Source organism: Podarcis muralis, chromosome 9 (genome assembly GCF_964188315.1).
Source record: "Podarcis muralis chromosome 9, rPodMur119.hap1.1, whole genome shotgun sequence".
In the NCBI taxonomy this organism is placed as follows: Eukaryota; Metazoa; Chordata; class Lepidosauria; order Squamata; family Lacertidae; genus Podarcis; species Podarcis muralis.
This window is the reverse complement of record NC_135663.1, coordinates 25,316,046-25,328,682: the sequence shown is the minus strand read 5'-3', so window position 1 is coordinate 25,328,682 and position 12,637 is coordinate 25,316,046. Positions and strand designations below refer to the sequence as shown.

Here is a 12,637-nt window from a genome sequence, read left to right as displayed (position 1 = left end):
GTCGCCTGGATGTCTCTTTTCAGTTCGCTTCTTGAAACTTCCTCTGCAAGGTAGTTTTGTTAAAGCCAACACAACCCTAGGCACTGCAAATTAGGGCGTTGAAAATGCGAGTATTTCTTTATATTTTAACTCACAAGTCCTCGATGGTTGATGGAAAGCAAGAAGCATTGGGGGGGGGGGTAGGTGCTTTAAAAAAGCAACGAAAATGCCTGCATAAACTTCCCGTTAAAAGTTTGTAGCATTTCCCAGGTAACAGTAACATACCAAGTTCATATATTGACTTCCCGAAATGAGGGCAACATTGTAGGGTTTTTTTGTTTGTTTGTTTTAAAAAGGATGTGGTCCTTGGTTAAATCCTATACATATCTACTCAGAAGTAAGTTCCCCTGAGTTCAATAGGATTTATTTCCAGGTAAGTAGGTACAGTATGCCAGCCTGTTCCTGGTTAATTCATGCGTGATAGGCTAATTTAATTCAATTATTTGTTTATTGAAGTGGGGGTGTTGAATTAGATACATATGCGAAATCCAATTAAACTGAAGTAGATCCGGGTTTCATTTAGTTTAACCCCAACACCTCGGCTGCGATCCTGAAAGTCGGTTCTTGCATAATAATAGATCAGTATTTCCGATAAATAGTAGCCTCTTTCAGGCGTGTAAGATGCACTTCTGTGTGAACATTCGTGGTAGGGGAAGGCAAGTTCGACTGGCTACAGTGGGTCTATTTTCCGATTAAAGGTGTAGAGGATCTGGGGCTGTGTAGTTTTTCGATCCCATAGGAACAGCCCTGTCTGTCCACATCTCGCTGCAGGAAGACTATGTGGCATTTCCGTCACCCGCTTCCTAGGAAGCAAGCAGCACTTTGCTTAAATATGAGGCCGGCAGAAGCTTCATCAAGCCTTTCAGAGCCAAGTCGAGGAAGGGCCGTAGTTGAGTGGTAATATTTTTGCCTTGCCTGCAGAAGGTCCAAGGTTCAATCCCCGGCACCTCCAGGTTAGGGCTGGGGCTGACCCTTGTCTGTAAGCTTGGAGGCTCCCTGTCAGTGAATGTGGACAATGCCGAGCTAAACGGATCGGTGGTCTAAGGTAGCTCTATCCCTAGGGCTAGACAGAACAGCTCGAGGAAGGAGTATAGCAGGGCTGATGCCTGAAAAGCGGTATATAAGTCTCAGGAAAAAAACAAATGCATACCTTCAAAGTTTAGCTAAGGCCAAATACTTAGTTAACAGCAGCAACAACAACAACATTAAATGGGGCCGCAGTGTTATTATTTAGGCAAGGATCTGACAGATTAATCGAGTTTTAGACACAGTGAGCCACTAAAAATATGCCCTTCTTAATTAATAGACCTCCTTTTAAAAACTTTATCATTATTTTAAATACAAGTATCAGCACCGTCTTAAGGGAGGCATTGTGTTCCTTGTGAGAGGGAGTCTATTCTTCACACGGGTCCATCATTTAAACAAGCCAAAATTGCTTTTTTAATATAAAGCCATTGCTTTTTTCCCGTATGAAGATTCAATGGTTGCATTAGTCGATTAGTTGACTGAAAACATGCGAGCAATCGATTAGGATTTGCTTGATAAGTGCTACCTGTTGTTCACTGATTTTTAAAGCCAAGCACAGCCAACGTTGTACCCCTTTCCAAGGCTGTAGTCCTAATGCAAAAATACCTCGGAGTCATTGTCCTGCATGTTCCATTGATTTCAGTGGGGAAAACTTATTCTGTGTCCATCCAGCTCAATGCTGTCTACACTGAACGGAGCCTGTGGCGCAATGGGTCAGGGTGGGTCTGACTTGTAACCAGAAGGTTGGTGGTTCGAGACCACCCAGGGACAGGACAGGATTCCTGTGTTGCAGGGGGTTGGACTCGATGACACCCCCCCCCCCGAAATCCCTTCCAATTCTACAGTTTTATGATTCTATGAGTCTCCAGGGCTTCAGACAGGGGACATCGCCAGTCCTACCTGCAGATGTCGGACATTGTATCTGGGAGCTTCTGCAAGGCTGAAGGCTCTTCCTTCCACACTTGTGCTGGCATATGCTGAATATTTATTCCACTGAAATCTGTGTGGGTTCTGCCACTTGACCATATCCATGCTTACTCAGAAGTTAGTCCCATTGAGATCAATGGTACTGGTTCCAGTTCTTCTAACGAGGACTTAGAAGGGCTAGATACTGTCTCAAGGGTACCCATTCAAAGGCGGGAGGGGGGGGGACACTTAGATCAAGAATACTATCAAATCAATATTGCTGTGAAGCTTGGGGCAGGTTTACAGTCCAAATACGCCTGACCTGTGGAACCTTTTCGGATCTAGTGAACAGGAAAGAACTCGAGTCGCGCGTCGAGCCCTTTTCCAGGGAGCAAGTTCCATTCAACTCAGTGGGACCTACTCCTGGGAAAAAGCGTGTTGAGGATTGCTCTGTCAGCCAAATCGTTTTCTTGAGGACTCGGAACCCATCGAGTCAACATTTCGTTTATTTCTTAAAATAAATTCGATGTCGCTTTTCATTCCCAGAAGAGTTTCAAAGTGGTTCACGTTCCACAACGCAACAAACTCCAGCGTCGTGGGAAAGCACGTCCTCGTTATATGTGAACCCTGCTTCCCACGCAAAGTTGGTTTACAAAGCGGCTTCCAATTAAAAATCCAACGTGATAGTATAAGTGTGTGAGCGTGTGTGCGTGTGCGTGCGTGTGTGTGTGTGTGTGTGTGTGTGAGAGAGAGAGAGAGAGAGAGAGAGATCAAAAATAAATCTCGTTGAGTCCAGTGGGACTTGATCCCAGGTAAGTGTACACAGGATTGCGGCTGCTCTCCTTGCAGCTCCTCGTCCTAGCTCTGTTTTGTTGTCTCTCTACCGGGATGCTCTGGCTACACTTCTGAACCCCCTCGCTTGGACATCCATCCCACTGAATCCAGGGGGACTCGCTTCCAAGGCGGCGGATGAGGCTATGTATCTTGTAGTGCAGTTTCAAAAGGACCGGGGAGGTACAGGCAACCATAGCATAACTAGGTTGCTTCAGATACGGGCGTCTTCAGGTTGCTGAAGGACCGGGGAGGTACAGGCAACCATAGCATAACTAGGTTGCTTCAGATACGGGCGTCTTCAGGTTGCTCTGTACTGTATACACCGTTTACTCGAATAAAAGATCTCTAAGAAGTTTGCCATAGTTTGCTGGAAGATGCTCTCTCATTCATTTCATTGTTACGTCTTTCCTCCAGCAAGCTCTCTAAGTGGCCGACATGGTACTTCCCTTGCCCGTTTTATCCTCACAACAACCCTGTGAGGTAGGCCAGACCAACTGGCTTCTTCACAAGGAATGGGAGAGGAGCAAAATGTATTGGGCTGACTCCACAAAAGTACATAGATTAATGTGATTCATCAAACTGGAGTTTTAAACCTGAATAGCGGCCGAACTGCTGAGTCTGAAGCGGGGATCCGAGTTTAATTATCTGCTACGTTAATACTTCCCTAGTTATGGCACGCTTTGGCATATTAGGTAAATAGGGAAGCGATGCCTATCCGAACTACATCTCCCAGCATCCCTGATTATTGGCCAACCTGGGTGAAGCTGATGGGAACTGGAGTCTAATATCTTGAGGTTCACATGTTCCCGTGATTGGCAGTAGCCAATCAGATGCCTCTCAAAAGCTCAAAATAAAGTTGAGAAGCCATCTCTTGCTGGGTTTTCTCCAACACACCTGTTAATCAGTGATATACTGCACCTGTCCATGGAGTTTCCACCTCACACCGACTTACAAGGCTGTTGTGAGGGGCCGGGGAAATCAGATGACAGAAGGAAGCATTTTTGTACGCATGAAAAGTGCTTCGGATAATACTGCTGATAAGATGACGGTGGTGATGAAAAAGCCCAATTTCATCTTCTTTCTTTGGAATTTATTTAAGGAACCGTTGTGCAGGGAGGAAAAGCCGTACACCTGACGCTAAGAAGAGTGGAGCGTAAGAGACTAGATTTATTTTACTTTATTTTCGGCTTGAGAGGGATCTTCCGAGAGCAAAGCTCCTGGAGGATTTGCTGACGAGGCATGGAGGGGAAGTCAGTAAGAGAATGGGGGGGGGAGGGGCGGGTGCTCCTATTTCTAACTCGAAACCTGTCCGCTGTGCTAAATAACACGCAGACTTGCCCACATATCCGTCCCCAGCCGGGAGAGCCTGATCCCATCTCCCCAGGCCAGCTGTTCCGAAATCGAGTCCAATGTCGCCTTCCAATACTACTCCAAATGGAGATAACAAGTTACCTTTGCTTTCTCTCTCTCTCTCTCTCTCTCTCTCTCTCTCTCTCTCTCTCTCTCTCTCTCTCTCTCTCTCACACACACACACACACACACACACACACACACGTCGCCGTCACCGGACCCTAATATATGCAGCAGTTGCCAGATCGACTGCGGGTGGAGGGAAGGAGCAATGTATAACGAAAGCTTTAGCCGTGCGCAGGAATATACTAATGGCACAATCTGATGCCTCGTTAATCCTATGTAAAAAGCTTTGTCGCCTTCCCAATATTGACTGAATGGGTAATTAATGGCTCTTCATCTAGGCGAATAGTCGGTAATCCGAGGCAGGCGAAAGACAACAAGCCAATGGGTTTTAAAAAGAGAAAGAAAGACAACGACAACAGGTCTATCCAGAGGCTCTGCCCGAGCGCCAACCGAGTCATTTTGCAGAAGTGCAGACCCGAGCGCTTTAGTGAGATGGAAATTGGTGGGACGCTCACCTGCTCCAGCAAAAAAGATTTATTTTTTTTAATTTCTCCCAACCAGTTACCTCAGGATAAAATGACTGCAATTTGTTTTTTAAATTTTATTTTCTCCCTACAGCGGTTTCAAGAGAAAACTGTTTTTCCCCGGGTGTAGAATCAAGGGGGGGGGGGGCTGTAAACGGAGAGAAACGGAGTCCCTATTTATTCCAGATTGATTAGTGGCCGCGGGAGGGAATTTAAGGAACGTCCACTATGGGATGCTAAAAAGCCTGTTGATCTAGAAGGTGCAGATTTTGTTATTGCAGAATTCTAGATCTTGACAAATTAAAAATTGCCTGGCTGAATCTGAGTAGTAACAGGCCCCATTTGCTCTCCCTTGGGTCCGTTGCCGGATCAAGGATGGACAACCTTGACCAGGGACCATAGTAAATGTATCCGGCCAGAGCAGACGCTACCAGATTTTAACCACGGTGAGATTAAAAAAGAAAGAAAGTGGGGGACCTCGTCCAAGTTGTAAGAAACCTGAATATACTATTACATATTTTGGATGCTGGATGCAATGGCCTGAGGATGAGTGAGCAGGTGTGCTCCTGATTTCTGCATCTCCGTTTCAAAACATCTGAAATGAACTCAGGTGTTGGGGCGGGGTTCCCCACGACTTGCTTACCGAAGATTCATCTTGATTTGTTTGCGGGAAGGTTAGACGACGTTGCCTATTTAGCGAGCATCCACAGCGATTTGTAGGAGAGGAGATTAGACAACGTTGCATCAAGAAATATTTACTATTATTATTTATTTCTTGCATTTATAGTCCACCTTTACTCCAAGGGGTTGGAGGTGGCTTCCCTTTCCCTATATGACCCTCACAACAACATGTGAAGTAAGTCAGATTGAGAGGCAGTGGCTGAGCCAAGGTCACCCTAGTGAGTTTCATGGCTAGTTGGGGGTTTGAACACTGGCCTCCCAGCTCCTAGTTCGAGACTCTAACCACTACGTCACGCTGCCTGTCCCATACTCTCCAGTGCATTTCTCCGTTGCTTCCTTTGGAAGTCCAGTCTTTTTGGGGGGTGGGGAGTTTAACTTTGGGCCCAACTCTAATTGCGCAACCAGATTTTGCCGGTATGTGATTGAACTCCATTCGAAAATACCGACAGCGCCCTCTGTGTGTTAAGGTTGGACACTATGCTGGACAGTTGATGTGAGCCATCTCTGGCAGACTGAAGAGGAAGTCCGCAAGTCCCACCAGAGGGAAGTCAGTGGACTCCATTTAGGGTTCAGATGGTCAGGGCTAGATCCACCAATCTGTGTTGAACTTTTCTGAGCGCAAAGAGCGGGATATTTGGCATCCTGAGAGTGGCAGAGGGGAACAGGACTGCGGACACGCAAGGCTTCTTCTTAAACAGACTGTGGAGGGAGAGATGCAGGAAACCAGGCGGGGAGGAACTCCAGTAACCAATGCCTCCGAGACCCACTGTGTGCAGCCAGACAGTGGAGATGCAGGTTATCGGGCAACTCTGAGCCAATCGGTCTGATCTACCTCACAAGGCTGTTGTGAGATAAAAATCCCGTTTGGAAACGCGTGGGTGGGATGACTACTAAATATCAAGGTTATGATAACATTTTATTGATCCAAGATATTTCAACATAATAATAATAATAATAATAATAATAATAATAATAATAATAATAATAATAATAATAAACAACTAAAACCAAGTGGTTGTCGTCATTGGTGGTAGTAGCCTCCCTGGGACAGAAGGGCGAGATATAAATGCAACAAACAAACAAATCTCATTCCATTTCAGTATTATCGTTAAGAATATTTATTCCATTTGTTTGTTTATGATGTTGTTCTAGTAGTAGCAGCAGCAGTTCCAGTAGCAGTGATAGTATGAATGGACCAAGGAAATGAGCGGGGCGAGAAAGAAAGGAGAACAAAGTACCGTCTTGCGCCTCCTTCGCTACATTCTTTTCAGATTTCAAGTGGGCTCTACCGAGGCAGAGCAGGGTGGGTGGGTGGGGCAATTGTAGACAATTTTGAATCGCTCTGGAAGCGTTTAGGCCCCATGGCGTCAAAGATTCTGGCAGATCCTTCCTGGTATTCTGGTATTCTCTTCCCTCTTGTTTCTTCAAAGGCGCGTGCAAACGTTGTGTTCGTCTCCAACCTGTTGAAGTGATGCCTGCTGCTAGTCGCGATGGCTAAATGATATCTCACCTCCAGGAAAAGACGGCTGGGAAGAACAGCGTTTAATGGAGGCTCTAGCGCTCAGGGATAGAGAATGGTGGTCTGAGCAGGCCTTTGTTCTGATCCAACGGGGCTCCTCTTGTATCTTCTTATACCTTGATTCCATAACTCTATTCCTAATTGTTTAATCAATTAAGAACTACAGCAACTCAGAATCCTGATACTGGGACCTTTGCTTACTGATTTCTGGCGATCTTCGTAAAGTATAGGGAAACCCATAGGAATTATTTCAGGACAATTCTATTGTCTATTAGAGAACTCAACCCACAAACCGGTTAAGACGTAGTATTAGACTTTAAGCCGAATCAATGGAACTAATCCGGTTTAAATCCTAACACTTCAGTTTAGCTATGCATCCCTTTATGGCCAAATGCTTGCCTTATTGGAGCGTAGCGTCTGCTTCAAAATGATCGGCTGATTCTGGGGGGCTAAGTCTCTCGTATACCTGAATTTACTCTGGATTTTTAAATTGGCTTTTTGCTTCTTTGAAACATAGGGGACGTTGTCTCTTGTGCGGTTTATTAACCACAGTCGCTTAAGAATATCATTGGTTATCACTTAGCTATGGTTATAAGTATCCTAGAAAATCGAAGTGTCATTGAAATATCACTGAAAGTATGAGATTTGTTTCCAAGAAACAACGTGGTTCCCAAAATGTAGCGCTTGGAAGAGGGTGCGAGACAGACCCCTTGATTATCAACCGGTGGTGAGGGAATGTTTAATTTAATAAGGCAAAGTTTGTCGCCAGATGAAGAGGTGAGATCTAAACAGACTCCCGTTTCGAGTTCAGCGTTTGAATGGTCATTTGGATGGATGGATGGATGGATGTGAGTCTTCGCTGGCCACAAAGCAAGGAACGCACCCTGGTTTCCCCAAATTTATTTAAAACTGTCAGCGTTGTACTTGGCAAGCAGTAGTCATTTCCTTCTTGGTGTTAAAGAGTCAAGGATTCAGTCGGGGATGGCAGTCGATAATGAAGGCGGGTTGGAACAGTAGAAACGAGGGTAAACTTATAGAACTGGATGGATCATTTGCTAAGCGCAACGTGCAACTGCTGGACATTGTTGCATCCAAGGCCACAAGATGTTCCTACTTTAAAGAAACTCACCCTATATTTGTTGACTCAAAAGGGTAAGAATGTATAGGATTGCAGCCGATGCAACGGCCATCGGGAAATTATCCTGAACTCTGCTCATTGCCAGGAATCGGACTTGAGCAATGTCTGATGGGTCTTGTGCAAGAAAGTCCTAGTTTATGGAGTGGGCTGGTGGTAGCGCAAGAAAACGCCGCCTTGTTCCTGCCTTAGGTTGCAATCTTACGCACATTCACCAGGAAATACGTTCTAGCGAATATTGGACTGCCTCCCCCGCCCCCGCCTTCACGTCCTGCTCAGGAATAGAGCGATAAACAACTCAGAGTGCAAGGAATGGTGTGGGACTCGGGAGAGGGCAGATTTGTTGGGTTGGTCGGATGAACAAAGCAGTTTAAGAAATCAGAACAGTTTCGCTGTTTCTAGGCTAAGACTGGTCTCCTTTCTCTTTCCAAAACCAAAGGCTGACTTTGGCCAGTCTGAACTGCAAAACAAAACTCTGCCGGCCGACAAGCCCTGAGCTAGCATTGGATAAAAGGAAAGTGGCGCCACACACCTCTCGCGAAAAACACACTTTTCTGTCCCAGAAGCCTCCTCTATGCACGATGTCCCCTATGAGCACCTGCAGATCTTGTCCTGATTCCTTATCTAGAGAGAGCGGCCCACAAGTTGTAGTGATGGCCACCAGCTTGGATGGCTTTAAACGGCTATTAATTCACGGAGGATAAAGTTGCCAGTGGCTAGAAGCCACAATGGTCACATCTTCTGCCTCCTCTGTCGGAGGCATGATGGTTGTGAATACCAGCTGCTGGGAACGTCCTGTTGTGCTCAGGTCCTGCTTACAGACTTCCAGCAAGCATCTGGTTGGCCTGAACAAGCTACCCTACTAGATGGGCCAAGTGGCCTGATCCACCAGGGATTTTCTCATGTTCCTTTTGGAGGTACCACTTTAGATCTTGCCCACAGCTGGGGATGGACCATGCCTCAGTGGCAGAGCACTGCTTTCCTGAAGAAAGTCCCAGGTTTCAGGTAGCATGTGGTGTGAAAGCCTGAAACCCTAGAAAGTAAACAGTCCTGGTCTGGATGGAGCAATGATCTGACTCAGCATAAGACACCTTTGTTTGCGGCTATGACAGGTACATTCTCGGAGAGGGTAATTCACCTTGGTCGGTGGGTGGTTTGTGAGTCATGCAAACGCTATGACACATTACATTTTTTACAGTCTTTATGTTTAATTTTGTTTCTGTTTAATATTGTTACTTATGAATTCCCTTTCGATTCGCACACCCCATTTATTTTCTCGGTCTTTTCCAGAACACACCTCCCCCCCCCCCAAAAAAAAAGACTTTTGAGTAGAGCTAGCATCTAAGGCCTAGCATGGAAGAATCTCCCAGATAAGTTCCGGAGAAGGTGCATCCCTAACTATCCCAGCAAGACGAAACCTGGGCAGTTTTCATTTAGGGAAACGCCCAGATAGTCACACAACAGCCCACATGTTCCTTGCAATCTGCCTAGGTCTCATTCTGTAGTTTACTTATCAGAACGATAATCCCGCTTTGACCCATTTTAAACACATTGACTTGGAAGTTCCCATTGATTACACTTGAAGGTTCTTGGAACGCAGTTCCATCGAAATCAATGGGATTTGCTTCCTAACAATTCTGTTTAGGGTTGGGTTGTTGTTTTTATGCGGCTAATCATTGTCTTCTACATTACACCAAAACACACGCACTTCTCTTTGCTTTAGCTCCGAGCACACAAATTCTCCTCTGACCTCCCTTGCCAAGCAAAGGTGTTTAGGGTCCTATACGAAATCGCAACGGATAGAAAAGATACCCCAAACAGCTGAGCATATCCTAATCGCCTTCCTATGGACATATAAGGTCCATTAGCCAAACTCCTCGCTTGTGTTTTTATATCTTTATGATTTCTGGAGTCCAGGAGCAAGGTGCATATTTTTTTTGCTTGTTTAAAACGCGGGTGAATGATTCCTTAACGCATTTTTTAACTGCGCATCTACACACGGAAGCTATTTTCGGGTTAAGAGGCTGCAGTCCTATAGCAACTCTTCCTGAGAGTAAGCCCCACTTACTGACAGGTAGACATGGATAGCATACTGCACTTGAAATGGATCTTGTCGAGAGGGGAAGGAGGGGCTGTAATCCGCTTTAGGGGGGTAGCATTCCGAATTTCTTCAAACGGGATCAAAGTGCTGATCTGGTCTATATGGGAACAGACATGCCAGGCCACCGTCCATTTCCTTCCTCTCTCTCCCCAATCCCGTCCAGCTTGCTTTGCAGCGAAGGTGGAAGAAGCTTCCGCGCTGTCTCCCAGGGTGGGTCTCGCGTTCCCATCCTCGCTCGCCGCGCCTGGAGTGGCTGGTTGCCTCCTGCAACGGCTTCCATTGATTCAGAAGGGCCTCAGGGGATTTGCGTGGAGTGTGAACCCCCCAGTCGCCCCCGGGAGGTTAAGCAGAAACCGGGATATGATTAGTAAACAAATTGTGCAGAAAGGCGCTGGATTCTTATTGACTTACTTATAGGTCATCTGCTGCCGCTGCTGTGGGAAAAACTATTTACTTTACACATATACTTTATGATCTTGGGGGAATTAGAGGAAATTCAATAAGAAAACGGCTAGAATCGTTTAAAAACCCCTATTTAAAAGACTTAAGGAAATTAGAGTCTTATCAGATTAAAATCCACTACAAATGTAAGAATATTGTCTCCATCGAAACGCAGTGGGGTCTAAGGAAAGCGGTGGAGGGGAGAGACAGAGAGGGAGCGCCTTTGTCAAATCGCAGGGATAAACCACGTCATTTAAACACCGGGATAATGAGCAGAATGTAAATTAATTTGACCTTCTTTACCAACAGACTGCTAAAACAATACGCAGACTAGTTTAGCGGTCTCGAAGCGAAATGAGGAGGGATGAGATGGAGGCAGAGAATCCAGAGGACCACCATTAGTCTGGAGGAGGGTGGTGGTGATATTGGGGATGGTTTGCAGAGTCCCCTCTCAGCCAAGCTGGGTGCTTTTTATCTCCACAACTTGGAGAATGGAGGCATTAGGACCAACTGCGCCTTAGCTTGTCCAAAAGCCTTCTGAGATGAGCTAAGGCGGGTTTTAGCGATACCATATGGAAGCTTCAACCTCGCCGTGGCCCTCAGGAAAATTAAACAATGGCAAAGGAGTACTTCTACTCGGGAATAATCAGAGTTGATAACTGCGAATATGGAGTCAAGAGAGGTAGTTATTTCGTATTAACGCATGTGGGAGCGCAAGATTGTGATCTGTTGTATGTATGCAGGGCTTAGATGAATCTTGGGGCTAGGGAGAAATTTGGCAAAGTGCGTAACACTGAGGGATCCACTAGATCGGATGCGTTTTCTATCATCTTCTAACTATTTAGGCTTTGGGGTTAATTCTCTCTTCCTGTGTCGGTATAACAGCCTCGTCCTCTCTCGGGAATCTCTGATCTAAATGAGCATTCTGGCCAAGCAAAGGATCCCCCAGCATGGTTAACAAAAATTCTGTTTCCAACGATTCTGTTTTCGTTCCAGCAAAGATTGTACTATATTGTCACACTTAAAAAAAAACCAAACCCAAAGAATATTAGCAAATCCCGCATGCAGAGCGCGATAGGGAGCTCATATAAGGGCATTGTTTGGAGTGAATTGTCTTAATTAACCTAACTTTCTCTCTCGCTCTAATACAGATAGATGGATGGACATATATTCTTGTGCGTAAGAATATATCAAAGTCCTTTTATCGTCATGGCAAAAATATGACATTGCGCTGTGGGGAAAATAATTCCGGGAGAGAGAAGGAACGGAAGTTTTCCTTATTGGGGATGCGATAGTAAAGAACGAATTCTGAAGACATTTATTGGGAAGGGGCTCCCACAGTTTTAAATAGCGCTTACCTGGGGTTACGTTCCAAAAGAATCCACCGTGAGACTTGTGGTGGGGTTGTGTTAGTGCCTGAAATCAGAGTTTAAACAAGGATCAAATTTAACCTAGCATATCGATCGTATAGTCTATTTATATGGTTTTCACTTAATATAATTTACATTGTTTAAATTATATATATATAGGGTCCTCTTCTCCAGTCCGCCCCCCCCCCCAATAGCGTTTGAAGAAATGTATGGATGACATTATATTGGCATATTAAAATAACCGGAGGATACATTAATTTGGGGGGTTATTTTAACTGAAAATAAAGAAAATGATGGGACTGACCGCGCGATGTTATTGCACGTTTATTTCAAAGCAAGCCTTTTGGACTTCCCACGGGACTTTCCCCCAATAATTGGTTTGCAAATTAATATTTTTAGGACTGAGTTACAAAATATGAAATAGAAATATGGTTTAATGGGTTCTTTGATTTTTTTAAAAAAAATAGTATTGAATTTGAATGAACATTTTGCATTCGTGTATATATTTTTATTACGTTTATATATCGCCCTTTCAAATTCTGTAGGTGGTATGTATAGACAATTGAAAAACTGGCCGTCTCTCTCGATATATCTTACTTTGGACTGATAGTAATTCACGTTTTCCAAAATGGCAATTTTAAACGA

At 45.0% G+C, this 12,637-nt stretch overlaps 1 protein-coding gene across 7 annotated transcripts in view; it reads left to right on the top strand.

Moving 5' to 3' along the window:
* The window catches only part of PITX2 (paired like homeodomain 2), a 34,056-nt gene that overhangs the window by 11,490 nt on the left and 9,929 nt on the right, over nt 1–12,637 (top strand). For 3 of the 7 annotated variants that reach the window (XM_028743535.2, XM_028743536.2, XM_077933921.1), the window contains exon 4: nt 3,905–3,958. The exons of 3 other annotated variants lie outside the window; for them this stretch is intronic. In XM_028743535.2, the coding sequence (XP_028599368.1) occupies nt 3,905–3,958 (54 nt within the window). Of the gene's footprint in view, nt 1–3,904; nt 3,959–10,457; nt 11,305–12,637 lie in introns of those variants that run through there. One more of the 7 variants, XM_028743539.2, reaches the window with a different exon arrangement.